At 38.6% G+C, this 26519-nt stretch overlaps 1 protein-coding gene across 1 annotated transcript in view; it reads right to left on the bottom strand.

The window, feature by feature from the left end:
* Window positions 1-24802, bottom strand: part of LRPPRC (leucine rich pentatricopeptide repeat containing) — a 111730-nt gene extending 86928 nt beyond the window's left edge. Inside the window, exons 1-11 of the mRNA XM_058165239.1 lie at window positions 24620-24802; window positions 12165-12361; window positions 10765-10887; window positions 9747-9868; window positions 9605-9663; window positions 9005-9091; window positions 7877-8003; window positions 6445-6589; window positions 6014-6168; window positions 5152-5257; window positions 4953-5060 (exon numbers count right to left, since the gene is read on the bottom strand). Coding sequence (XP_058021222.1) covers window positions 4953-5060; window positions 5152-5257; window positions 6014-6168; window positions 6445-6589; window positions 7877-8003; window positions 9005-9091; window positions 9605-9663; window positions 9747-9868; window positions 10765-10887; window positions 12165-12361; window positions 24620-24759 — 1369 coding nt within the window. The 5' untranslated portion in view covers window positions 24760-24802. The remainder of the gene's footprint in view (window positions 1-4952; window positions 5061-5151; window positions 5258-6013; window positions 6169-6444; window positions 6590-7876; window positions 8004-9004; window positions 9092-9604; window positions 9664-9746; window positions 9869-10764; window positions 10888-12164; window positions 12362-24619) is intronic.
* Between the last annotated feature and the right edge of the window lie 1717 nt (window positions 24803-26519).

Genomic DNA, 26519 nt, shown 5'->3' with positions numbered 1-26519 from the left:
CTGGATGCGGCCTGCCAGGTGCTTAAATGTGGCCCACAAGGCCACCCTGGAAACAGTGAAGGACTGGCCTGCAGTGCTTCTGCATGCAGCCCTCCTGAGCTCCATCTTTGCTGGCAGAGGGTTGCAGGAGGCAATCATGGCTGAAAATGGAGCTTGCAAGGGCCACGGTCACGGTCAGCACTCCACAAGCTCCATTTTCGCTGGCAGAGGGTTGCAGGAGGGTTGTCACAGCTGAAAATGGAGCTCAGGAGTCCGATTTTGCTGGCAGAGTGCTTGGGCCACCATAGGTGCCCCCGACACAAGTGATGTTGAGCTGGCCATGTCCACTCCATCCTAAGGTCAAACATAACCCTGATGCAACCCTCAATGAAATCAAACTCAATGAAACGAATTTGACACCCCTGATCTATGTTGTCATTGTCAACTAATTTTTTTTCCAAAAAATAACTTCAAACAAAAATGGACTAATAAATTATAGTGAATAAGATGTATAGTGAAAAGAAAAAAATTCTCTCCCAACTCTACATGTAATCTTCATTTATGTATATGTATTTACACTTCGTTAAGACTTCACAGTTTAAAATCATTGGATTAGTCCATTGATTAACTGCAGAAACCACATTGTACTCTACTGAAAATAAACATGGATATACTTTTTGAAGGTTTTCATTTTTTAGGACTAGTTCTGTATAATTTCACTATAATGCAAGGTACATAATTTGACAGAATCGTTCAAATCTGAAAGTAGAAACTTCCTGTGTCTCTTTTAACTACTTGAACCATTAGAATAGGTCCTTCCTAAATTTATTTCTCTGATCATTAAGTCACTGGGAGCTCCTGCCTCTCGTCTTATTGTTTCAAAGCATCTCTTCCACTCTTTCTGAAAGTCATTCACAAATTTCATTACAATTCTGTATGATGAAAACAGAATTAACTTGGTTTTTTTAAATTTACATATTGCCTTATCCCTCATTCAATGTCTCAGAAGACATTTACATGCTGATGTTTCCAAGTTAGATAACTATTCATTTTTTTTCAATCAAAAGCAAGATAACCAAGTACAATTTAATTGTAGACAGATATATTTGTTATCTTTTAATCATCAGTTACCTAATCCACCAAAGTTTGCATTTTCTCTATGTTTCTTTCTGTTACTATATCTAGAGGAATCATATTTGTAATTCCCATTTCATGGAAGACCTTTACATATAATTCCAGATCTATCTACAATAGACTGGATGATAAAAAATTACAAAGGTATATCCTGAAAAGTACTATGAACCAAGCTCAACTATATTGCTTAGCTTTTTACACAAAGAAAAAATTCTCCCAACTCTACATGTAATCTTCATTTATGTATATGTATTTACACTTCGTTAAGACTTCACAGTTTAAAATCATTGGATTAGTCCATTGATTAACTGCAGAAACCACATTGTACTCTACTGAAAATAAACATGGATATACTTTTGAAGGTTTTCATTTTAGGACTAGTTCTGTATAATTTCACTATAATGCAAGGTACATAATTTGACAGAATCGTTCAAATCTGAAAGTAGAAACTTCCTGTGTCTCTTTTAACTACTTGAACCATTAGAATAGGTCCTTCCTAAATTTATTTCTCTGATCATTAAGTCACTGGGAGCTCCTGCCTCTCGTCTTATTGTTTCAAAGCATCTCTTCCACTCTTTCTGAAAGTCATTCACAAATTTCATTACAATTCTGTATGATGAAAACAGAATTAACTTGGTTTTTTTAAATTTACATATTGCCTTATCCCTCATTCAATGTCTCAGAAGACATTTACATGCTGATGTTTCCAAGTTAGATAACTATTCATTTTTTTTCAATCAAAAGCAAGATAACCAAGTACAATTTAATTGTAGACAGATATATTTGTTATCTTTTAATCATCAGTTACCTAATCCACCAAAGTTTGCATTTTCTCTATGTTTCTTTCTGTTACTATATCTAGAGGAATCATATTTGTAATTCCCATTTCATGGAAGACCTTTACATATAATTCCAGATCTATCTACAATAGACTGGATGATAAAAAATTACAAAGGTATATCCTGAAAAGTACTATGAACCAAGCTCAACTATATTGCTTAGCTTTTTTTACACAAAGAAAAAAAATTCACATGGTAACTATCATATGTCTTTACCCAATGCGTAATTTCTTTATAAACAAAATTTAAGGTAAGATTATAAATATAACCTTTTAAATTTACATTCCAAAGGTACAATATAAAATATGCTGGTTTATATAATTTAGTCCCAGTTTGAGAACAAAGTCTTAGTTTGAAAACAAAGGTTTCTGTTTTTACTGCTGCCTCTTATATATAACTTTCTGCATATAACAAAGTAGTCTGTAGGGACAGAGATTTTATTTGAAGCCACCCTGATTAAAAAAAGCTGATTATAAAGTATAATGGAAAAGCATCAAAAAGACTACAGTTGCTTCATTTTAGGATGGCAAAAACAGGGACCAATGTTCTCTAGGGATCCTTAACCTCACAAAGTTTCAGACTGATGGCTTTAAGGATTGAACATATTTTAATGACTCTTTCAACACACAGATGAGAAAACATTAATTCTTTAAATTATCCAACAAATAGTCTTCAAATCAGATAGCTAAACAGTGTCCTATTCCAATTAAATAATAGTAATTTTCAAAAGCATTTTTTAAAAATTAAAAGTAGCTTTCCCACCTATTAACAGAAGGATAGCTTCTTCAATGAATAACAAACTACTTCTGAAAATTTGTGCACCTTAACACTACACATCCAAGAGGAGAACCCAATAGTTCAACTCTGAGCTAAGTGTGTATACAAACATATACATACACACTCTACTATTGAAACAATGGGATCTAACATGTTGTCATCATAGAGCAATTCTTATTTTGTGGCAAGAGTTCATGTAATTCCTCAGTTCAAGTTTATACCACTAGAAAAACGATACCACATCATAACATAACAACAGAGTTGGAAGGGACCTTGAAGGCCTTCTAGTCCAACCCCCTGCCCAGGCAGGAAACCCTACACCATCTCAGTCAGATGGTTATCCAACATTTTCTTAAAAATTTCCAGTGTTGGAGCATTCACAACTTCTGCAGGCAAGTTGCTCCACTTATTAATTGTTCTAACTGTCAGGAAATTTCTCCTTAGTTCTAAGTTGCTTCTTTCTTTGATCAGTTTCCACCCATTGCTTCTTGTTCTACCCTCAGGTGCTTTGGAGAACAGCCCGACTCCCTCTTCTTTGTGGCAATCCCTGAGATATTGGAACACAGCTATCATGTCTCCCCTAGTCCTTCTTTTTATTAAACTAGACATACCCAGTTCCTGCAACCGTTCAAACATCATGTTTGAAGAAAGACTGACACAGTGAATTGAATTCTGAATTTAGAATTTCATTGATAAGAGCGCCAAGGAGTCATTATCTGAAGAAGCACCTCAGGATTTTTAACAATAAAGTTTTTCTACATTTTAATCTATACAACACTTATGATGAAGAAAAACTTTTTCTGCAACTAAGCCATGCTATTTTTATTCACAATACTAAGTGGCTGCCTTTGAGGCTGAAGGATTTCTACAATCAAGATTCCAAACTTCACAACTGCTTGCCTAGTCATCTTCTCATTGCAAGAATCATGAAATCAACACTTACTGTTTCTTTCTTATCAGCAAGAAGCTTTTTTACTGGATGAATATAACTACTTATAGCTAGCCATTCATTAGTTTTGGGATAAAGGTAAGTCAAACTGGAAAGAAATAGGATTAAATAAAACATAGCTAAACTTAAACTTATCGTGGTATGTATAGTTGGAGGATAGTTGGAGGAGATGCAATAAACTGCCAACAATTTTGAATTCAAAGGCTGTTTTAGGCTATTCTCCCCAGTACTTTTAAGCATTTTCAGGAATGTAAGGAGTTAACAAGAGAATGTGGTTTTATAAAGACTTTTCTAAAAAAATGACTGGCACACTTTTATTGCCAGAAACAATTAGGGAATACTTGTTTCAGCATTTAGTCTAAGTTGGAATATGACTGTATATTTTAAAATAAAATTGCAATATGAACTACCTGCTAAAAGCTCTTTTTTTGTTGTTTTTGCATTTTGTTTGTCATCCATGTCACACTAACAACTCTGCATCTCATTCTAAAACACATTATACTGTGAAATAAGATGAAAAAGACAGTTTTTAATTTTCCCAAGGGGAAAGTACTTCTCTTAAAAGCATCTTTTTATCAGTCCACTCTTTCTGAATTACCAATAATGCAAACCAAAGAATTAGATATTGTCCTTTAAAATTTAATATTTGTTCAATCCTTACTCATATCTTATAGACACCCCCATGTGTAACAGGGGAAAGTGTGTGCTAAATGCTTAAGCCTACTTAAGAATCCAAAAACTGAGCATTTTAGTCCTTCAATCTGACAATATGCTGTCAGATCATGAGAGTTCATTCAACAATGAAAGTTTTATGCTTTTATTATTGTAACTAAGTTCACATTTAACTTATCACTACAAAGAAAGATGAAAACCTCATCTAAAAAATTCATTTCTTTTATATAGAGAGGAAGAATTTGCACAAAGTAACCTGATCTTAAAAGCTTCCCTAGATTTCAGTATTGTCTTTCAAGTTCAGAATATTAAGACAACCAAGAATATTGTGACAAATTGAACCTTGGCTACAACCAAGCTAAAATAATAATTGCTCTTTGTAAAGTTCCAAATGTGGCATTATTAACAGTGACAAAATAAAGTAAGAATGAAATAATAACCTTTCAAGGCAATTGTTGTGATATAAAGTACACTACTACATCAAAAGACAATATTGTTTTGATAGAGTTGTACATGTTGCTGAATTGTTCTCATGTGCAAATATGTTAACATGATTATGTGTTAGTATTAATGATAACCAAAATCTGATTAAAAGTGCTAACCTTCAGTGTTCTTCTTTTCCTGGTGCTGAGCCAGCAATGGCCAAAAATAGTGTGGTTTAAGACCTAAGCCTTCTTCTTTTATTATCTTCATTATATCAATAGATAAATCTTAAAAGATCCAGAAACAGAAAAGTTAATGAGCATGATAACAACATATATACAAAAATGTTCAGCAATTCTAAACAGCAAAAAGAAATACCAGTTTTCTTTGTTTCCAACGCAAAGTATAAACTCGACAATAGAGATGAAGGGTGTAAGTTGCTCGCTTTTAGCTCACTGCAGAAATACTTCAATTTGGCCAAGGGCTGCAAGAAATAAGATTTAAGAATTTAAGATCACCACTATTCAATAAATTATTCAAAATCATAATGACAATAAAGCACAAAATCTTGAAAAACAGATTTTTTAAAACTTTGACTGGGAAACCCATGTTACACTTAACAATGAACAACCAAGCAGTGAAAGACCAGGGAAGAATTCCTTGGGTTTCAGTCCAGAATACATACGAAAATAAAGACTAAGAAACAAGAGAATGCAATCCTCTAAGTGGGAATATGGGCAGAACTTATTTTGTTGGTAGTCTATGGAATTAGTTGGGGAGAGGAAGATACGACGTGTATAAGGAATCCCTAACAGATCAGAATATAATGTTTAAGAAATTAAATAAACTAGATCTAAAAATCTGCCAGCAATAATAGCTAGATATATGCAAAGCTTTCTTTCACACTATATAAATCCCAGAGAAATCCACTTAAAAATATGAATTTATGAAAGATGATTGGATATTGGTTAGCTTTCCATAGCACAAGCCATTCCACTTACAGTAGAAGGGCCCCAAAGATTTTTATAGAAGTCTAGTGGCTGGCAGGGAAAGGAGGGATTGAGAAAGTTAATCCTTGCTTTATTCCTAAATCCTAAACAACATAGAATCCAACTTTGGATTTGAATTTGGATAATTTGAACACATCTTTTAAAACCAATCCACAAAAATCAGCTTGAGAAATTTTGTAAGCAGGAATGCACTTTTAATCCTGTTTGGTCCACTGTGAGCCTTCACATACCGTTTCCATGTTTATACAATGTCGTAAGAAAAAGTTGCACTGGGTATTGTGTTTTTCACAGGTGAGCCCTAATGCCACAAAAACTGAATGCAGAACTTCAAAAGCTGTATCTTCTAAGTTAAATGTTATTAATCTCAGGCAAAGATTCTTTACATCTATGGTTGGAATAAAAATAAGAGGGAAAGATGTAAGCTGTAAGATTTTGACAAGTTTATAAACATGCATTTTCTGACAATCTCAGTAAAAGGGTATTTTGATGTGTATACACATGTATACTTACACAAGAAATATACTCTACCTACAATTCTGGTTCTATGGCTGCTACATAAATAGGACATATTATCAAATCTCATTTACCTTACATTCCCAACTTGTATTAACAGAATAAAATTACCCATCTATATCCCAAAATACTTGTAGAAAAACATTACCTGGTATGCTTTCTTTACTAAACTTTATCTTCTCCAGAATATTTTGTACATGCTGAGGATATCCAGCCTTAGCAAGAGTAAAAATGATATCCATAAAATCTCTTTCAGAAAGATAAATTTCAGCCTTTTCGACATTTTTTAGTTCCTATATCAGCAAACGGAAAAATGTCATGTTAGTGTTTCTTATAAACATCACAATTGCTGTTCTTTTATTTAGTTTTGTGGGCAAGACAAAAATGAATCTAGCTATCAATTATAAACTTTTGAGAAATGTAGCTGCTAACTTCCCCAATAAGATACCTGTATTCAATGATACAGGTATCTTATTATGTGTCCATCAAATAAAAGAACAGAGTTTTCCAGAGAGCAATATCTATAGAAAAACTCTCAGATTTATAACATGCCTAGCAAGTAGCAAATACTGATTCAACACTGATATACGGCATTGGCTAATTATGTAAGCAAGTCTTAAGACAACATTTCTTGAGGGATTACCATAAAATTGTCACTGCAGAATTCAAAACATGGCACTGTTTTACAATTATTGTTTGGTTACTGACAAAATTATTGTGGCTTAAGCTGTCATTAACAGCTATAAGATTAATGAAGTACTTTAAGTTTGATGATGGCTTCTATTTCACTATAGACACTTGCCAATACACATGGACTGGAAAACAATGGGACTTCATAATAACTGCAAAGGACTAAAATAGAGTAAGTTTTCATACATGCTGAGCCAGCACAGCTCCTATTGAGCTTTTCGTAAATAGTCTTTTTTTAGTTTCTGTGTCGTTATATCATTTTTTTCTGTCAGGCCCATGACTCCCTACTACGTTTGTATATGTGAAAGTAAATCGTTTAGGCATGCATAATCAATGATTCCTTTTAAAAAGGGATACTTTTATAGACAATTTTAATTAGGAAAATTTTGTTCTTATCAAACGTCTATCCAAATAGATCTACCTCTATTTGCAGCATTGCCTTTATATTTATTTGTTTATATATGCAAAGAGTATCAGCTGCATACACAGACAAAAAAGATATACAAAATTAGTTTTAGGTGGCTCTGGTAATCCTAAATTGACATGATATGGAGTTGGGCTTTATACAGGATTGTTGTATTTATTTTTATGTGTGTATTCATACAGTATTCCCTGTATAATCTTCATTTTTTAAAAAAAATATTTTTATTCAATATTTATATCTTTAAAATCTTAATTACACTTTTACAACTTTCCAATACCGGCATCTTTAGTAATATCCATTTTTTTAATAACATCTCAAATTCAGGATTAGCCTCCTTTCTGGATTAATATGATACATATATAGTGATGTATGGAAGAACTATATTTAAAAAGGTCAGAAGCAAATTATTTTTAAAAGTGCCGTAAACCGAGATATAAGTTGTAGTTTTACAAACAAAGGGCATTACCTCTTCAATTTGGTTTATGTTGCCTTTCTCAGCGTATGCATTCAAGAGTGCCAAATAAGTCTCTGAACTAGGTTCAATTTTAGTGTCTCTCATGACAGAAAGGATGTTGATTGCATTGTCCATATCTCTGAAATATTATGGAGAAAAATACCATACATAATTACATAATTACATGTATTTTGACATTTGTCCTTAGCCCATGATTGAAACCAGAAGTCCGGAATCTAACAATTTATATTTAATTATATTTAATTAAATGGCTATGTAAAAGGAAATGTATACAAAATTAAATAGCTGTGGAATGTATTAGAAGAAAAGCATCACGTTTTAAAATTCTACTTTTTTTTGTATAAAGTGTTCAGGAACTATGTTAAAAGATGAGAGCAATCTACTAAAAAAAGATTGACAGTCACAGCAAAAAAAGTATCAGCGTACTGTATATGAGATGTGGATATTTCCAGCAATTTGAGATTTGGACTGATCCAGTAATAAATATTCAAGATCTCTCTGAAAGAAGACTACTGTATCAGAAAAATCTTTTCCAACAGCCCACTCTATTGGTAGCACGAGGAGAAAAAATATATAAGATGTCAATTATCTCCTCACACAGCTTGTCTGTGGTTTGGAGTTTTTAAATCTTATCTACTCATATTAAATCTTATCTAACCTATTATTTGTTTAATGACATGAATATGACATTGAACCTTTATGTATATTGAAGTAGTAGATTGTTGTTTCAAAATCAGCATTATGGCAGAAAAAGGATCAAAACTCCCCTTCTCAAATTTGCCTGCAACAGCTATTTTCAATTCCAAACCAATTTAAAAAGATGCATTTAATTTCACATGTGTGTAGGTTCTTAGGATGTTTCTTGGAACATAGGTCAAGCAAGCTCACACATCCTAGAAGACACTCATACAAAAAGATATTGCTTCATATAATGTGCAGAGCTGCTTCAATTCAGGAAATCCCCATTCATATCAGAATGAGCAAAGATCTCTGAATAAGGTAAGGAAGTTCATTATGAAATAGATTCTATTGTAACTATTCAAACGATTTAAACATATAATTGCCTAATTAAGATTAAGCTTAGACAATGATTTAAGGAGAATAAGAAACATAAATTACCCAGCTTTTGCATGACCAGTGACAAGGGCGCTGAAAATCAACTCTGTAATTGGGAGATCTTTGCTTTTCATAATATTAAGAATTTTGCTGCAAATGAAAACAAAATCAGATAAATTTTCCCTTGAAAAATAGGAAAAATGTATGTAGAGATAGATAATAAATAGAGACAGACAGACACAGGCACAGGAATGACATCAATATTTGCTTTAGTTAAAAGAACTATGGAACAATATTCTAAAATTTGATTAGCATTAACCTGTCAATCTACCACTCTGCCTAAGAATCACTATTTTCGCTTCAAAGAGGTATTTTAATTGAAATGGGCAAAATTAGGATTCTTTTCGAGACACTGTTCAATTTCTGGCTTCCTACTCATATATTAGAATATGGCCTAGTCAGGAAAATAGCAATAGCATTTAGACTTATATACCAATTCACAGAGCTTCACAGCCCTCTCTAAACGGTTTATGTGAAAGAGTTCTTTGAAATTTCCCCAATTTTGGAGTAAGTTACACTAAACGCAATTGGAGATACTTCAACATAAACACATGTAACATTGTCCCACAAGATTTATCTCAAGCTATTTGTTTATGTTGTTACCTGGAACCATCAATATCTCCGTTATTGCAATAGGCAGCAATCAGTCGCTGATATGTGACCTGTAAAACAGAATTAAATATGAGAATTGCTATTTATCAAATGGTACAGTAAATTTATGAAAATACCTTTATGAAAAACCTACTCGATTGGGCTGGACATTTGCCTCTTCCATTTTTGTCAGGAATTCATCTGGAGAAAAATCATGTTCATTCTGGAGATACACTTTTAGCAAAGCGTTATAATGGCTTATGTCAAATACAACACCTAAGTAAAAAAAGGTAAAAATAAAATAAAATTCAGTACAATAATAATATACAACAGTAATATTCAGAAAATGAACTAAAAATCCAAGACACATCAGATTCTGGCACTCCTCGTTGCTCACCCAAGCTTCAGCTTAAAATTGGACATTTTTGATACTATTTTCCTATGAAATGATAACCCCTAAAGGAAGAGTAGATGGAAGATGCCTTGCCACTATTGCACAAAAATATATACAGCTCTTGATACTATTTATCATGAATGATGGGTACTAACTCTGATCAAAGCAGGTCCCAGCTAAAATTTCTCCATTAAGTTGGGGAAGGGCGAGTTATATACGTTAGCACATGGAGTGCTGTACAATAGTTTCTGACATTTGATTTCTTTCAATTCTCACTTTTTAAGTTTGGAGTAACAATGATTTATGGTTAGCACCAAAGTAAGTCATTTAGGCAGGGGATTAGGGGAAGGAAAAAGATGAACAAGTATATATTTTCCTTCTGTAGCACCAAGCTGCGGTTAGGTGTCTAAAGTATCCAAACTGATGCTGAATATCATAAGCTGTTATCCAAACCCTTTAAGAAATACTACCTGGTAGTTAAGAAACCCAGGTGGAAAACTGCACAGAATTCCATCTAATAAACTGACAAGCAAAACACAAGATCAATAAACTTAATCTAAAAAGCAGTAAACATAAAGCTAAATTAACTGAAGATAAAATAAAAATAGTTTGCTTTTACTATCCCCTAGATGTCAGCATAGCTCTCTAAATATGGAAACTGACCTGAAAAATGTCATAGCAACCAGTATTAAAGAATGGTAATAGAATATTATCAAACCATTTTTTTAAAAAAACATACATGCTAATCTATATGGTTTATTTTACTTAAATCACATACCAGCATCTTTCAGCTTTGTCCACATGGTATGAGCAAGTGCTGTTCTTTCAAGCGGAGGTAGCTCAGGCAACAGTGAGCCACAGCTTCTTAACAGCAGCAAGGCCTGGTTACCATTTGGAAATCCTAAATTAGAACAAAATAATTTGGAAATGCAACAACTTTTAAGTTTCCATAAATAAGAAGTTTTGAACAGTTTAAACATTCTAGTCTTCTTTGTATCAACAAATAATAAAAAACAAATCAAACTTTACAGAATAAGAAAAATATACAGATACAATCTTAAAGACAGGAAGCATTAGTATACCCATGCATGTATCTTATTTGACTAGAGATACACTGAATTAAAGATATACATGAACAGGTAGTCCTTGACACACAACTATAATGGAGTCTGCCCATTACGGTATGTTGTAATGGTTGTAAAACAGGTCGGTCACATGACCAATCTGATTTTATGACTGTTTCTGCAGCATTTGTTAAGAAAACCAATGAAGGCCCAATTGTTGAAATTTCAAATCAAGGACCTAAGCCCTCTTTTATGGGTCGATTATAACTTTGAACAGTCACTAATTGACCAGTCATAACTTGAAGACTACTTGGTTGTTTTCTAGACTGTTATGTATATTGCATTATGCATCTAGCTATTATTAAAGACCTTCTTTTAGACGTCTTCAAATTTTCTGGAATCCTGCTGGCCCATTTGGAATCATGAGCAGCTTTTGTGGAAGCCATCACAAAATGGGGCAAGTTGATTTACAAAATGGCTCCATGAAGGAAAAGAAAACACTGAACAAAGAATATCAGGAAAAGCAGGGAATACAGATTACAATTTTTGGAGAAAAAAGAAATCCATTACAAAGTAAAAAATATACAAGACCAGAGGAAAGCCCATTTTGCCAAATCTTAAGGGGAAATGACATCTACAAACTACTCAATGTGTGAAGATTTTAAATATGATTTTAAATACCTAACTGTTTAAACACCTAAATATGAACACTATACAATGGATCTGAAATTCAAAGTAATTTATAGTTATTAAAAAACCACTGTATGGACTTGCAGGATGAATGGGGGAAAGGTGAAACTGAATTTTCTATTGAAGATATCTAGATAACTAAAAATAATAATGGTTTTCCATGGTTTGATATTTTAGCCTCTTAGCAGAGGAGATATGCAGAAGAGGCTTCTAACTTCTATAAAATCACACTTGTAACTTTTTTATATATCATATATACTGCTCACATATACAAAATGAAAATTCTGATTGTAGGCCCTCTAAAACAAGACTCCAAAGAAATGAAAATATTGCATTTGTTAAAAAAGCAATATCAATAATTAATATATTAACATAACGTTTACATTGGTGATGTTCAATAAGAATTAAGAAGACAACTCTTTACCTGTTTTGCAGGCATCATGAAATATGTCTTCTAACAGGGATTTAGTAATGCACCCATTTCTTCTGATAGAATTGTCCATTTTGTTAAAGGCCCAATCAAAAAATTGTATCTGCTTTTGTTGAATAGGTAACTGCTCTTGAACATCTCTGTTTTCTTGGACTGCAATTGTAAAGAGCCTTGTGGGGTATATTAGGAATCTGCAAACCAAAACAAAGTCTATGATATACCACAGTATTTTCCTGTTAAGCAAAAATTATTACAAGCTACTAATTTTGTATCTAAAATGTTAACAGACCAAAAGAACCCAAAGTTAACACAAGTGCTAGTTATCAAATCAATGGGCATTATCAGCATAACAATATTTCCACATTATGCACAGATTAAGGCAGTTTCACAAATTAATGTAATCAAGAATGGGTAGGGGTGGGGGGGTGGCGGTTGTGATTAGAGAAAGTCTAGAGCCGAGGGAGACCACTGTACCTCAGATTGCCGGGTGCGAATCCCTCTTTGTGAGATGGGGCCATAGGTGCCAGATGGGTTTGCTGATCACGTACCTGGCTCCTTGCTGCGTGACAGCTGCCCTGCCCGAGCTCCTGGAGGTGCTGGCCGGGGTGGCAGTTGAGACCCCCAGACTTTTAGTCATGGGGGACTTTAACTTGCCATCGTCCGGCTCGTCATCGACGGCAGCTCGGGAGTTCATGGCTTCCATGACGGCCTTGGACCTGACCCAAGTAGTTGATGGCCCTACTCACATTGGGGGTGGCACCCTGGACCTGATTTTTGTCTCTGGTCAGTGGTTGAGAGATCTGGACTTAAAGGAAATAGTCATTGAACCTTTGTCATGGTCAGATCACTCTCTTCTTCGTCTGGACTTTCTGACCGCCATTCACCGCCGCAGGGAGACGGAGCCGACACGTTGGTTCCGTCCCAGGCGCCTGATGGACCCGGAGGGGGTCCGGACGGGGCTTGGGCCATTTCCTGAGGGTCTGGCTCACGGCTCGGCTGAGGAACTTGTTGCGGCCTGGGAACGGGCCGCGGCGGGGGCCTTAGACCGGGTCGTGCCTTTGCGGCCTCTGACCCGGCGCAGGTCCCAACCGGCTCCTTGGTTCTCTGAGGAGCTGAGAGGGATGAAGCGCCGGAGAAGACGCCTAGAGAGTTCCTGGAGGTCTAGCCGTTCTGAAGCTGATCGGACACTAGTGAAGTCCTATACTAGGGCTTACCTAGTGGCAATGAGGGAGGCGAGGCGTAGCTACGCCTCCTCCCTCATTGCATCGGCAGATAACCGCCCAGCCGCCCTGTTTCGGGTGACCCGCTCCCTCCTACACCAGGGGGAGCGGGATGACCCGTTGCAGGGACGTGCTGAGGAGTTTAACGGTTATCTATACGATAAAATCGTTCAGCTTCGGGATGGTTTGGACCAAGATTGCGGTGATCTGGTGAGACGGCTGAGGGTGGTCTTGGTGACATTTTATGGGATGAGTTTGACCCTGTCGCTCCGAGGACATGGACAGGTTGTTGGGGAGGCTGAATGCCACCACGTGTTTACTGGACCCGTGCCTCCTGGTTGGTGCTGGCCACGCAGGAGGTGACACGAGGCTGGCTCCAGGCGATTACGGCGCTTCTTTGGTGGAGGGTGTCTTTCCGGCCGCCTTGAAAGAGGCGGTGGTGAGGCCCCTCCTCAAGAAGCCTTCCCTGGACCCGGCTGTTTTAGGTAATTATCGTCCGGTCTCCAACCTTCGCTTCCCGGCGGAGGTTGTAGAGAGGATGGTGGCATATCAGTTTCCCTTGCACCTGGATGAAACTGTCTATCTAGACCCGTTCCAGTCCGGTTTCCGACCCGGGTACAGCACGGAGACGGCTTTGGTCGCGTTGGTGGATGATCTCTGGAGGGCCAGGGATAGGGGTTGTTCCTCTGCCCTGGTCCTATTAGACCTCTCAGCGGCTTTCGATACCATCGACCATGGTATCCTGCTGCGCGGTTGGAGGATTGGGAGTGGGAGGCACCGTTTATCGGTGGTTCTCCTCCTATCTCTCTGACCGGTCGCAGTCGGTGTTGACAGGGGGCAGAGGTCGGCCCCGAGGCGCCTCACTTGTGGGGTGCCGCGGGGATCGATCCTCTCGCCCTTCTGTTCAACATCTATATGAAGCCGCTGGGTGAGATCATCAGTGGGTTCGGTGTGAGGTACCAGCTGTGCGGATGACACCCAGCTGTACTTTTCACACGGACCACCCCAACGAAGCCATCAAGTGCTGTCCCGGTGTCTGGAGGCCGTCGGGTCTGGATGGGGAGAAACAGGCTCAAGCTCAATCCCTCCAAGACAGAGTGGCTGTGGATGCCGGCGTCCCGGTACAGTCAGCTAAATCCGCAGCTGACCATCGGTGGCGAGTCATTGGCCCCGATGGAGAGGGTGCGCAACTTAGGCGTCCTCCTGGATGAACGGCTGTCTCTAGAAGATCATTTGACAGCCGTCTCCAGGGGGGCGTTCTACCAGGTTCGCCTGGTGCGCCAGTTGCGCCCCTTTCTGGACCGGGAGGCCCTATGCACGGTCACTCACGCCCTCGTGACGTCTCGCCTGGATTACTGTAACGCTCTCTACATGGGGCTCCCCTTGAAGGGCATCCGGAGGCTACAGTTAGTCCAGAATGCGGCTGCGCGGGTGATAGATGGAGCCCCTCGTGGCTCCCGTATAACACCTATCCTGCGCGGTCTGCACTGGCTACCTGTGGCTTTCCGGGTGCGCTTCAAGGTTTTGGTGACCACCTTTAAAGCGCCCATGGCATAGGGCCGGGTTATTTACGGGACCGCCTACTGCGACCAGATACCTCTCACCGACCCGCGCCTCACAGAGAGGGACTCCTCAGGTGCCGTCAGCTAGGCAGTGTCGCCTGGCGACGCCCAGGGGAAGGGCCTTCTCTGTGGGGGCTCCCGCCCTCTGGAACGAACTCCCCCCAGGACTCCGTCAACTTCCGGACCTTCGAACCTTCCGTCGCGAGCTCAAGACTCATTTATTCATCTGTGCAGGACTGGCTTAGTTTTTTAGATTTTAAATTTAGAGGGGTTTTTAAATTGATTTTAATATCTATATTTTTTACTTTTAATTAATTGGGCAGTAGAATAAGTTTTTTAATGATTGTTTTAATTTGTATATTGATGTTTTTATATGCCTGTGAACCGCCCTGAGTCCTTTGGGAGATAGGGCGGTATATAAATTCAAACAATAAATAAATAAATAAATAAATGCCATTATACTATACTATATCCTTCCACCTTTCATCCCTAACAGGAATTTAAAAACAAATCTTTGCAATAAATTCCATTTTTTCTTAACCAAAAGTGATAGCCTCCCTAGATTCATGTAACATAGTTCACTTGGACTTAGGCTTAGAGTAGTAGAGAATGCGGTCCTGTACATGTCTGGATTCATATCCACACACTGCTCCAATGATTAGAACCAACCACTCAGGGAGGAGAACTATACAATACCCTCCATTCCCAAGTTTTACAGCTATTCTAGAAGGATATCATGATCAAAAAAGTATCAAAGATAATTGAGATTCCACAAGACTAAGAAAATCAATCACCCACTGTCCCAAACACAAAACAGTGACCACTGCCATTTTTTTCCCTATATCCATGACTGAATTTGAACTGAAAGGAACCAGATAAGCTCGCTGAAGTTTTAACCCAGCTACTTTCTCAACAATTTTCCTAAAAAAGTAAAGTAAGAGATAGCCCAAGGGTTATTAACAACAGCTTGAGGAATAGTTTTTTTGCCCTAGGGGGTGGGGGGGGAGAGGAGTAATATTATACCACTGCCTCTTTCAAATCAAATGACATCATCTTACAAGGGTGCGTTTGCTATCCCTTGAACCCAACTTGTCACCTTCCAAGAGGGATTCAGTCCATAGGTGATGAAGGTAATATTACAGAAAATTGTTCTTTATTCTGAGACCCATATCCCACAATGAGACTGTGGTAGTAGATGTGGAAATTTAAATGTAGTATCTCAATGAACAACATTGAAAACAAATATTTAGAGCCAGGTAAATAATCAAAATAGGGGACAATCAGTAAAAATAGTAATATGGGATGCCTTTGCAGTGTTGACTCCTGGTGACTGTCTAGATTAGTCCGTTTTCTTGGCAAAGATTTTCAGAAGTAGTTTGCCATTGTCTGTTTTCTAAGGCTGAAGGTGTGCGACTAGCTCAAGGTCACCCAGTGCTGTGTGCCTAAAATGGGACTAGAATACACAATCTCCTCATCTCTAGCTTGATGCCTTAACCGCCGGACCAACTGGCTATCTAAAGTTGTAATAAATTTCTGAAACCACTACCATGAAGTAGTGAAACCACCACTACTTTATTTTAAGTACGGTAAATCAATGGTTTACTTTTTTTCAAAACAACTGCTTAAGATCATTAGAACAGTTATGAGATAATAAAATGCACGCAAAACAGTTTAAAAGTAGTTTAATTTAGGATGTAAAACATCACAAATTATAGAGTTAAGACGTCTTCTCAATTCAAGGATATTAAGGCTGGATTCACATAGCACATTAACCTGTAACATGTTGGTTTACTTTTGGCTTTGTGTATTGTGTCCAGCCTATATGTTTATAGCTTAGTGTATGTACAAATTGTAATAAATTACAATTTATTAAAATTATGCATAAATATGGCTTTTTCTTTGAGCAAGACCTATGGCTCTCCACTACATCCTACAACATCTTGAGTCTCCAAAGACCTATGGAAGGGTCCTTTTTGTAGACTTTAGTTCAGCATTCAATACCATCATTCCAGACACTCTTCTAACTAAGCTAAACCAGCTACAGGTACCAGAACAGACTTATAAGTGGATCACAAGCTTCCTAACAAACAGGAAGCAGCAGGTGAAGCTAAGCAAGATCACATCAAATACCTGTACAATTAGCACAGGGGCCCCCCAAGGCTGTGTGCTCTCCCCACTTCTCTTCTCTCTGTATACCAATGACTGTATCTCCAACGATCAATCTGTTAAGCTACTGAAGTTTGCAGATGACACAACAGTGATTGGTCTCATTTGAGACAATGACGAATCCGCATATAGACGAGAGGTCGAACGACTAGCCTTGTGGTGCAACCAAAACAATCTGGAACTGAACACACTCAAAACGTAGAAATGGTGGTAGACTTTAGGAGAAACCTTTCCATACTTCCACCTCTCACAATACTAGACAACACAGTATCAACAGTAGAAACCTTTAAATTTCTAGGTTCTATCATATCGCAAGATCTAAAATGGACAGCTAACATCAAAAACATCATCAAAAATGACAACAAAGAATGTTCTTTCTGCGCCAACTCAGTAAGCTCAAACTGCCCAAGGAGCTGCTGATCCAATTCTACAGAGGAATTATTGAGTCTGTCATTTGCACCTCTATAACTGTCTGGTTCAGTTCTGCAACCCAGCAGGAAAGACACAGACTTCAGAGGATAATTAGAACTGCAGAAAAAATAATTGCTACCAACCTGCCTTCCATTGAGGACCTGTATACTGCACAAATCAAGAAGAGGGCCGTGAAAATATTTGCAGATCCCTCGCATCCTGGACATAAACTGTTTCAACTACTACCCTCAAAACGACGCTATAGAGCACTGCACACCAGAACAACTAGACACAAGAACAGTTTTTCCCAAAGGCCATCACTCTGCTAAACAAATAATTCCATCAACACTGTCAAACTACTTACTAAATCTGCACTACTATTAATCTTCTCATCGTTCCCATCACCAATCTCTTTCAACTTATGACTATATGACTGTAACTTTGTTGCTGGCAATCCTTATGATTTATATTGATATATTGACCATCAATTGTGTTATAAATGTTGTACCTTGATGAACGTATCTTTTCTTTTATGTACACTGAGAGCATATGCACCAAGACAAATTCCTTGTGTGTCCAATCGCACTTGGCCAATAAAAAATTCTATTCTGTTCTATTCTATTCTATGTATATGTGGGCTACATAAAAATAGAATACTGAACTGTAGGCAGAAATCAGAAATTATTCATAATGAATGTCATGAATAATAAATTATTCATATCAAACAATGGTAACAATTGTACAAAACAAAAAAATATACCTGTACAGAAATAACTTAGAATAACTTAGAAATTTGCAAAAAATGTTGTCTATCATCATATTAAAAATGTTTGCTGTACTTTATGTTACGCTTTTAAGGCATAATTGAAGATTCAAGAGATCCTAGTTTTGCAATTATGAAAATTACTATCTAAAATGATTGACTATAGTTCTTCTTTACAACACTATAGCTCTGTAATCACGCTTTGGGAAAAAGGAAGCTTCTATATAGATAGTCCTTGACTTACAACCATTCATTTAACAAAGGTTCAAAATTATGATGGCTATGGAAAAAGTGACCCCCATAATCACTTGATTGTAATTTGGATGTTTGGCAACTGTTTTACATTTACAACTGGTTGCAATGCCCTGCTATTACATGATCACAATTTAACCATCAACCATTTTTGCTGATTTCTGGCAAAAAAAATCTCATAGCGGAAGCTGGATTTACTTAACAATTGTGTGATATATTTAATAACTGCAGTAAAAATTGTCATAAAATCAGATCCAACTCAGATCTGCAACGATTTACAATGGAAATCCCAGTTCCAATTGTGGTTGTAGGTTGAGGATTACTGGTAATTGAATGTTTTTGGAAATATAAAAATACATGCCTCAACTCTTATAGTGGAACCATTGGCTTGGGGGACGGGGGGCTTTAGAGGGTGTAAAGAGACATTCCAGCTTAGAGTCTATTTAGGGGAAGAATCATCTGAGGTCAGACTGTTAGTTCTATATCTGCTGTTTCCAAAGGCAAAGCAGATAGTCATGTAATACAATGATCAGCATCTATATGGGTCTATCCACAAGTGGTTCTGATATGTGCACTTGACAATACTGTAAGTTCAATTAATTTGAAATTTATAGAATAAAATCGTAAAATGTATGAGTTAGGGAAAAAAACCTAATAGTTAATGATATATCTTGGGATCAAAAGACAATCAGGAGGCCTCAAGGGAGCATTACTTACTTTCCGGAAAGTAGTTTACAATTTTTCTTCTGCTGGAATGGAGAGAAGGCAAGGCAAGGATTTGTAAAATTCAGATCAAGCAGCTCAATCACTGAAACAAGCCCTGACAGACCTCCAAGAGTTGGAATTACCTTTTCATCCTCAGAGATACACATGAAGATACACACCTCCTTCTCTGGCCCTCAGCAGCAGCCATTTTTCCTCCTGTTTTACCTACTTCCCTGACAGAGACATAGAGCTCTTCTATATACGATTTAAAAGATATAACCAAAAGTCAAAGAACAGTCAACAACCCAGAGCATACTGAACCAACAACCAATACCAAATAAACGGTATCAGAAAACCAATCAGAAAAGAAACAATATCACAATCAATGAATTACCAAGGAAAACAGACCATACCCCAACCAAAAAGCAAACTATTAACAGAAAAAAACAGCAAACTCCTGTAAATTGTTACTTCACCTATGAAACATCTGAAAAAAACAACAACCCGCCAATCAGAGACTATCAAGAGCCTAACAATTTAATTCTGAGCATCTTAGTGTATACTCTCTAGTATTGGAGGCAGAAATCATAATCTACTACCCACCAAATATTCTGAACTCCACTAAGTCCCAGTTAGCATATCTATAGTTAGGGATCACAAAGGCTACAGTGCAAAGATTAGAAGGATGAAAAGTAGTTCAGATCAACTCTGAAAAAATTAACAGATACTTTATTAGTAATTTATTGTGTGTAATAACTAAACTCACTCAGAAGTACCTAATTCTAGCTCTTACCTACTGAACTGATTGATGTAACAGATACAGTTAGTCCTTGAGCACAATTGAACCCAAAATTCCTGTTGTTAAACAAGACAATTAAGTGGGTTCTGCCCCATTTTATCACCTTTCTTGCCACAGTAGTTATGTAAATCATTGCAGGTTAAGTTAGTAAGATGGTTGTTAAATGAATCTGACTTCCTCATTGACCCCAGGACATTGTAGCCTTCATAAAGTAGCCTTTATAATGTTGCCAAGCATCCAAATTTTGTTCATGTAACCATGGAGATGCTGCAATGGTCATAAGAGTGACAAGTGGTCATAAGACACTTTTTTCAGTATTGTTGTAATTTCAAATCATCACTAAACAAATGGTTACAAGTCAAGGGCTACCTGTACCCTGTCAAATAAACTTGAGGAGTCAAATTATCTTGACCAAGATAAGTATGTTGAGCAATAATGACAGAATTGGGTGATAAAGAAGAGGCCTAAGGTTTAAGGCATCAGACTAGAGAACGGGAGACCATGAGTTCAAGTGCTGCCTTAGCCACAAAAGCCAGCTTGGTGACTTTGCATTAAAGATAACCCTCTGGGCACAAGGGCTGTTAGGAACTGGAGGTGTGTGGTTGACTATTAGATGCACCAAAATTCGAATTCGAATAATAAATAAATAAATAAAGTTGGATGCATGTGAGGCATGTCAACTACATGACAACATGTGTGCTTGGATGGTCACAGTGGCTTTACGTGTTCCAAGCACAGAACTAATAGACTATGAGAACAGTCTCAGTCCTTGGATGAGGTGATGATACCAAGAAGAATTTAGAGGTATTGGAGTACCTTTCAGGACAAGTCAGATCTGTACAAAAAGAATATACAATGCCTAAAATAAGAGGGCAAGTAATATTAAAAAAAATAGTAAACTACTTTTAATCTGATTCCTGAGAAAAGTCAACAACATGAAAGTTGAGGGAGAAATAATTCCTAGAGGATGATTATATACATCTTAATAACCATTCCAAGGGGGGCAGCAGAGATACAGGAAATAAATGTAGTTAATCAAGAAACCCATAAGGACACAAAGGTAAAGGTGCATGCCAAGAAACTCCAGGTTTCATATGTGCATATGTCCTTATATGTAAATGCTAGACCCCTCCAAGACAAAACAGTAGAGTACCTGACTTCAGAAGAAAAAATGGAGTGGTATATAACCAATGAAATTATTTCTGCAGATGATCTCTACAGAAATAATAAGAAAGGCGTACTGGAGAGAATTTGCTCTACCCTGTTTCCCCCAAAACAAGACAACCCCTAATAATAAGCCCAATTGGGTTTTTGAATGCATGACAATAAGGCCAAGCGCTTATTTCAGATTTCAAAAAAATATAAGACAGTCTTATTTTCAGGGAAACATGGTATATGTCAAAAAGGATATGGTGCCATAAAGCACAATGTATACCTGGAACCGCAAATAATTTCCTTTCTGCATAGTAAACACAGCCAGCTAACAGGAATATACTGTATTAACAAAAGATTGGAAGAACAGACATATTTAAGCAACTGGATAATAAATGTTGAAATCAGGTAATAATATAAATGTTGAAATCAGGTGATAAATGTGGCAAAGTCTATTCTGAGCTGGATTAGTGATTTTCCAAGTGCTGAATTACACCTTCATAGGCATCAGTCAATAATTACATAATTCAGTTTTCTACCACTGAATTAGAGAAACAGGACTGCATGGTTAAATACCCCCACAAAACATGTCATCTTGATCAGCAGTCACCAACTGGTTGTCCGCGAGAAAATTTTGGTGGTCCGCAGAAAAATTATTAGCATTTTTTTACATTGCATTAAATCAGGGGTCCTCAAACTACGGCCCCTGGGCCGGATACATGCAATGAAAATTTGTGTTGCTGTAGAGAGTCTCCCTCTTTGGGATCTTTTTGTGTGGGTCAGAGGGGGCAGAAATTCCGATTTGGGGTCTGCTTCAGCCTCCTGGTGCGGGGCTTTGGGTGAAGGCTGGAGGGAAGTGCCACTAGTGGAGAAGAGCTGGAGGGCCTTGTTCCAGTGGGACTGCATCATGGCCTGGAACCGGCTGACCATCTCAGCCTGCTGAACCTCCAGGCACCTGTACCTTGCAGTCCCACAGGTCTTCGCTCTTATTGGAAAGCCTATGCTCCTAGTCCTGAGTGAGGTGCTTCTGCTGAGCCTCCTTCTTGGTCAGATCCAATTCTTTCTCATGGTGGTTGCTAAGCTCCAACAATTGCTTTCTGTTGGGGGCCTAAGGAGCCCAGGCAGGGTGGGGAGGAGTGGCTGGGAGGCGGGATGGGTTCTACTTACCTTTATTACTGGTTCGCAATGGGAGCACATGCACTTCTCCGCATATCGTCAATTATGACGTCTGGGCAGGTGGGCGGAGACTCCCGCCACTTTTACTACCAGTTCTAAAGAACCGGACCGAACTGGGAGCAACCCACCACTGCTGGGAGGGGAGGGGTGAGTAGAGGCCAGTGAGGCACCCCTCGATGTGAATGACATCAAGTTGGCCATGCCCACCAGTCACATGACCACCTAGCCATGCCCACCCAGCCGGTCTTTAGGCAGATCGTATTAGTGGTCTGCGGAATTTAAAATTTTGAATTTACTGGTCCCTGAGGTCGGAAAAGTTGGGGACTCCTGTTCTTGATGATAGAAAAATACTACCAGTGTAACACTCAAAGCTTTAGTGAATAAACGAGGACTTAAAACTTTTGAAATATTTTAATATTTTTAAATATATTGTGTACAGTCCCAATTATCATCAGTAAGCTTACAGTCACAATTAAGCCCAAAATTTATGTGTTTAAGTGAGACTTTGGTTAAGTGAGTTTTGCCCCGTTTTACAACATTTCTTGCCACAGTTATTACGCAAATCACTGCAATTGATAAATTAGTAAGATGGTTGTTAAGTGGATCTGGCTTCCCCATTGATTTTGCTTGTCAGGAGGTTGCAAAAGGTGATCACATGACCCCAGAACACTGCAATGGTCATAAGTATGAACCAGTTGCCAAGCATCTGAATTTTGATCATGTGACCATGGGACACTGCAAAGGTCGTAACTGTGAAAAATGGTCATAAGTCACTTTTTCAGTGCTGTTGTAACTTTGAACGGTCCACTGTTGTAAGTCTGTATTGTTCTGGTCTCTGTAGCTCAGAAAGGATATTGTAAAGTTAGCTCTAGGAAATGGCAAGCAGAACAATGTACTGAACAGAGCAACCCTGTAATGAAGCCAATATTTAAAAAATTAACTTTAGGGAGAAAAAGCAAAGGATAAAATGTCAGTTATAAATTTAAGCAAAATATGGAAAGCACATCTGAAACTCTCCAGCCAGATTCCCTCAACCACACTAAACTAAAATGCAACTAACTGTGTCAATCTAACTAAATAGTTGATTTATAATTTGGAGCAGTATATCTCGCCCTCAACAACTTTAGCAGTGTTGAGTTTAATCCAAATTGTTGCTGAGGTGGAGAAACACTAGTTCAGAATGTTGCATAAAGAGGTAGTTGGATTAATTCAGTAAACTGCGGTTCACTTAAACATGGAGTAGGTTATGCAAATACATCTTCCTTTCCATAGTATTAGAACAGTTCATTTAGTGACTGTTCAAAGTTACAACAGCACTGAAAAATGTGACTTATGGCCGTTTTTCACAGTTACAACCTTTGCAGCATAGCCATGATCATGTGATCAAAATTCAGATGCTTGGCAACTGGTTCGTATTTATGACCTTTTCTGGTCCCAGGATCATGTGAGCGCCTCTTTTGCGACCTTCTGACAAGCAAAGTCAATGGGGAAGCCAGCTTCACTTAAACCAACCGGGTTACTAATTTATCTACTGCAGTGATGCACTTAATAACTGTGGCACGAGAAGTCATAAAACGGGGCAAAACTCACTTAACAAATGTCTCACTTAGCAACGTAAATGTTGGGTTCAGTTGCGGTCGCAACCTGAAGGCTACCTGTCCTTTTTCTCTCTTCTTTTTTTTTCTTTTCATACCCCGAGGCAGTTTGCCTCTGGAAACCAGCTGGCCTGTTTTACACCCTGCTGCTTCCCCCACTGGCAGCTAGTGCGGAAGTGGGAATAAAAAGCAGGACAGCGGATTTGATGGGCCTTCGGTCTGATCCTGCAAGAATAACAATTCTAACCCGGATTTCAGATTCGCATGGCCTGATCCAACCTACTATCCCAGGGGTCTCCAACCATGGTCCCTTTAAGACTTGTGGACTTCAACTCCCAGAGTTCCTCAGCCAGCTTTGCTGGCTGAGAAACTCTGGGAGTTGAAGTCCACAAGTCTTAAAGGGACCAAGGTTGGAGACCCCTGCTATAATCCACGCCAGGGCCGAGGAAGGCTTCAAAAGCGTGCAGCCTCGTGTTGCGGACCGAGAAGAGTCTGGGCTGCAAATATTCGGACGGTGGTTAGAAAGCAGCAAAGGGATACAAACACACCCCACCCCCACCCCCAGCCCAAGCATCTTCACGACCTCCCCACTGCTCGCCTCCACTCCCGGACCCGAGAGGCCGCGTGCTTTCCTCGGGGGATACTCACGCTCTGCTGGGGTTGCTGTGAAAGCGTCGTAGGGCAGCCGAGGGCAACGGGGACGGGACGGGTCCCGGAAGGGCGCATCCCCCTCGCCAGAGCAAGAGACGCGAACGGAGCCACACGGATGACCGGAGCAACCCCGCCATGGCTACTCACGCACGCTGGTGCAGCAAAAAAGAACCCAGCGGCCTCAGGGGGAGCACGTGACCGGCAGCAGGTTGCATTCACCGAGAAATTCCGGGGAGGGGGGGTTTCCTGGGAGACACTTTGGCAAGATCCGGTATGCTGGAACCGAGGAATACACTACCACAAACCCAGATTCTGAAGAACTTGTGTGATTTATCCCGAAGAGTTGGGATTTACTTTAAAAACGTAGTCGCGTTTCCTTTTCAAGCCCAACAATTATAATAGACCCCCTTTTTAAAAAAATGGAACAGTCCAAAGCGGATAGACGTAGCTCAAGGGCAAGGACGAAGAGCGGCTTGGGCCGCTCCGAATGGAACCCGAAGTTTCAGTCTGCGAATTATTTATTATTGTTCCTGGTAGAGTTACATTTTCAAAAGGCACCGCAAGACTTGTCTTAAAAATAAAAACCGCGCGGTCCAGAGACGGACCGATTCAAAGAGGTTTTCGAGATGGAGCGATGACTTCCGAGTTCTTCCACTCTGGGAAAGCTACTTGTCGGCCTTATCCTTACTTTCGCTTCTTGCCGGGGAAGACACGTGAAACTTCCTTACTTGCGCATGCGCTGTAATCATGCCCGCTCTGATTTTTATTTTTTTTAAACTTCCTAGAGCGCGGGAAGAAAGTAACCAGCGAGTTTCTTGGCGGTGGCTGGAAGGCTAGGCTCACCTGTTTCGATTAAGGGATACAGCCGCGCTGCGGTTTAAATCCGAACCGCAGCGAACCTTCCCCAGCGAAGTGGGAGCTCAATTGGCAGTATAATAAATTTCGCTTTTGTTTCTATCCCAATGCTTTCGAGGTGTGTTCAAATTATGACACGGGCAAATATTGCCGCCGTTGGCTCCCTCTCGCTTGAGAAAGTTACCGAAAAATACATTGCATTGAGAAATGTGTGGGTGGTATAAACTGGTGCACTAAAACCTGCTTCAGCGGGCGCAACCGATCTGTCAGGACTAGCCTTAGTTTGCCAGCTAGCCGTGGAGTTTCCCCCTTCAGGGTTTCTTATTTCCATAAGGTGACCTTAACAGCAATAAAAAATTTTCAGGATTGCGTTTCTTCGGAGGCAGAAATGATGTTGCTGATCTTTGGGCATATTTCATTTAGTAGAGTAGAGTAGAATAGAATAGAATAGAATTTTTTATTGGCCAAATGTGATTGGACACACAAGGAATTTGTCTTGCTCCATATGCTCTCAGTGTACATAAAAAAAGATACATTCATCAAGAATCATAAGGTACAATATTTAATGATAGTCATAGGGAACAAATAAGCAATCAAATATTAAGAAACAGTCAATATAAATCATAAGGATACCAGCAACAATACTTAAATCTTTAGAGCAGGTTCTCATCATTTGGGAGAGTTATTGATCATCATTTATTTTGTCCATGCAAAGTGTCCCATCATTCTTATACTTTGTGTTTATAATGGGATGTGAAACCTTTTGTGCTTTTAAAAAAAAAAAAAATCTCTTCTGAGTAGCTTATCTTGTAAAATATCAGAACAGAAGAAATTGAGTACGGTATCAGGTTTACTTTGGAAGACAAAATAGAAACTTCCTTCTTTTTAGCTTTTCTGATTAGTTTACATTACATTATATTTAGTTCTTATTCCTTTTTCTTCACTGTTACCTTACTTCATATGTGGCATTGTCTCTGCTCTGGACTCCATCAGTTATCATTTGGTACCTAAGACTCAGTGATGGGATCCTACCAGTTTAATA

This window comes from Ahaetulla prasina, chromosome 1 (assembly GCF_028640845.1).
Source record: "Ahaetulla prasina isolate Xishuangbanna chromosome 1, ASM2864084v1, whole genome shotgun sequence".
NCBI classification, from domain to species: domain Eukaryota; kingdom Metazoa; phylum Chordata; class Lepidosauria; order Squamata; family Colubridae; genus Ahaetulla; species Ahaetulla prasina.
This window is presented reverse-complemented; position numbering and strand designations above follow the sequence as displayed.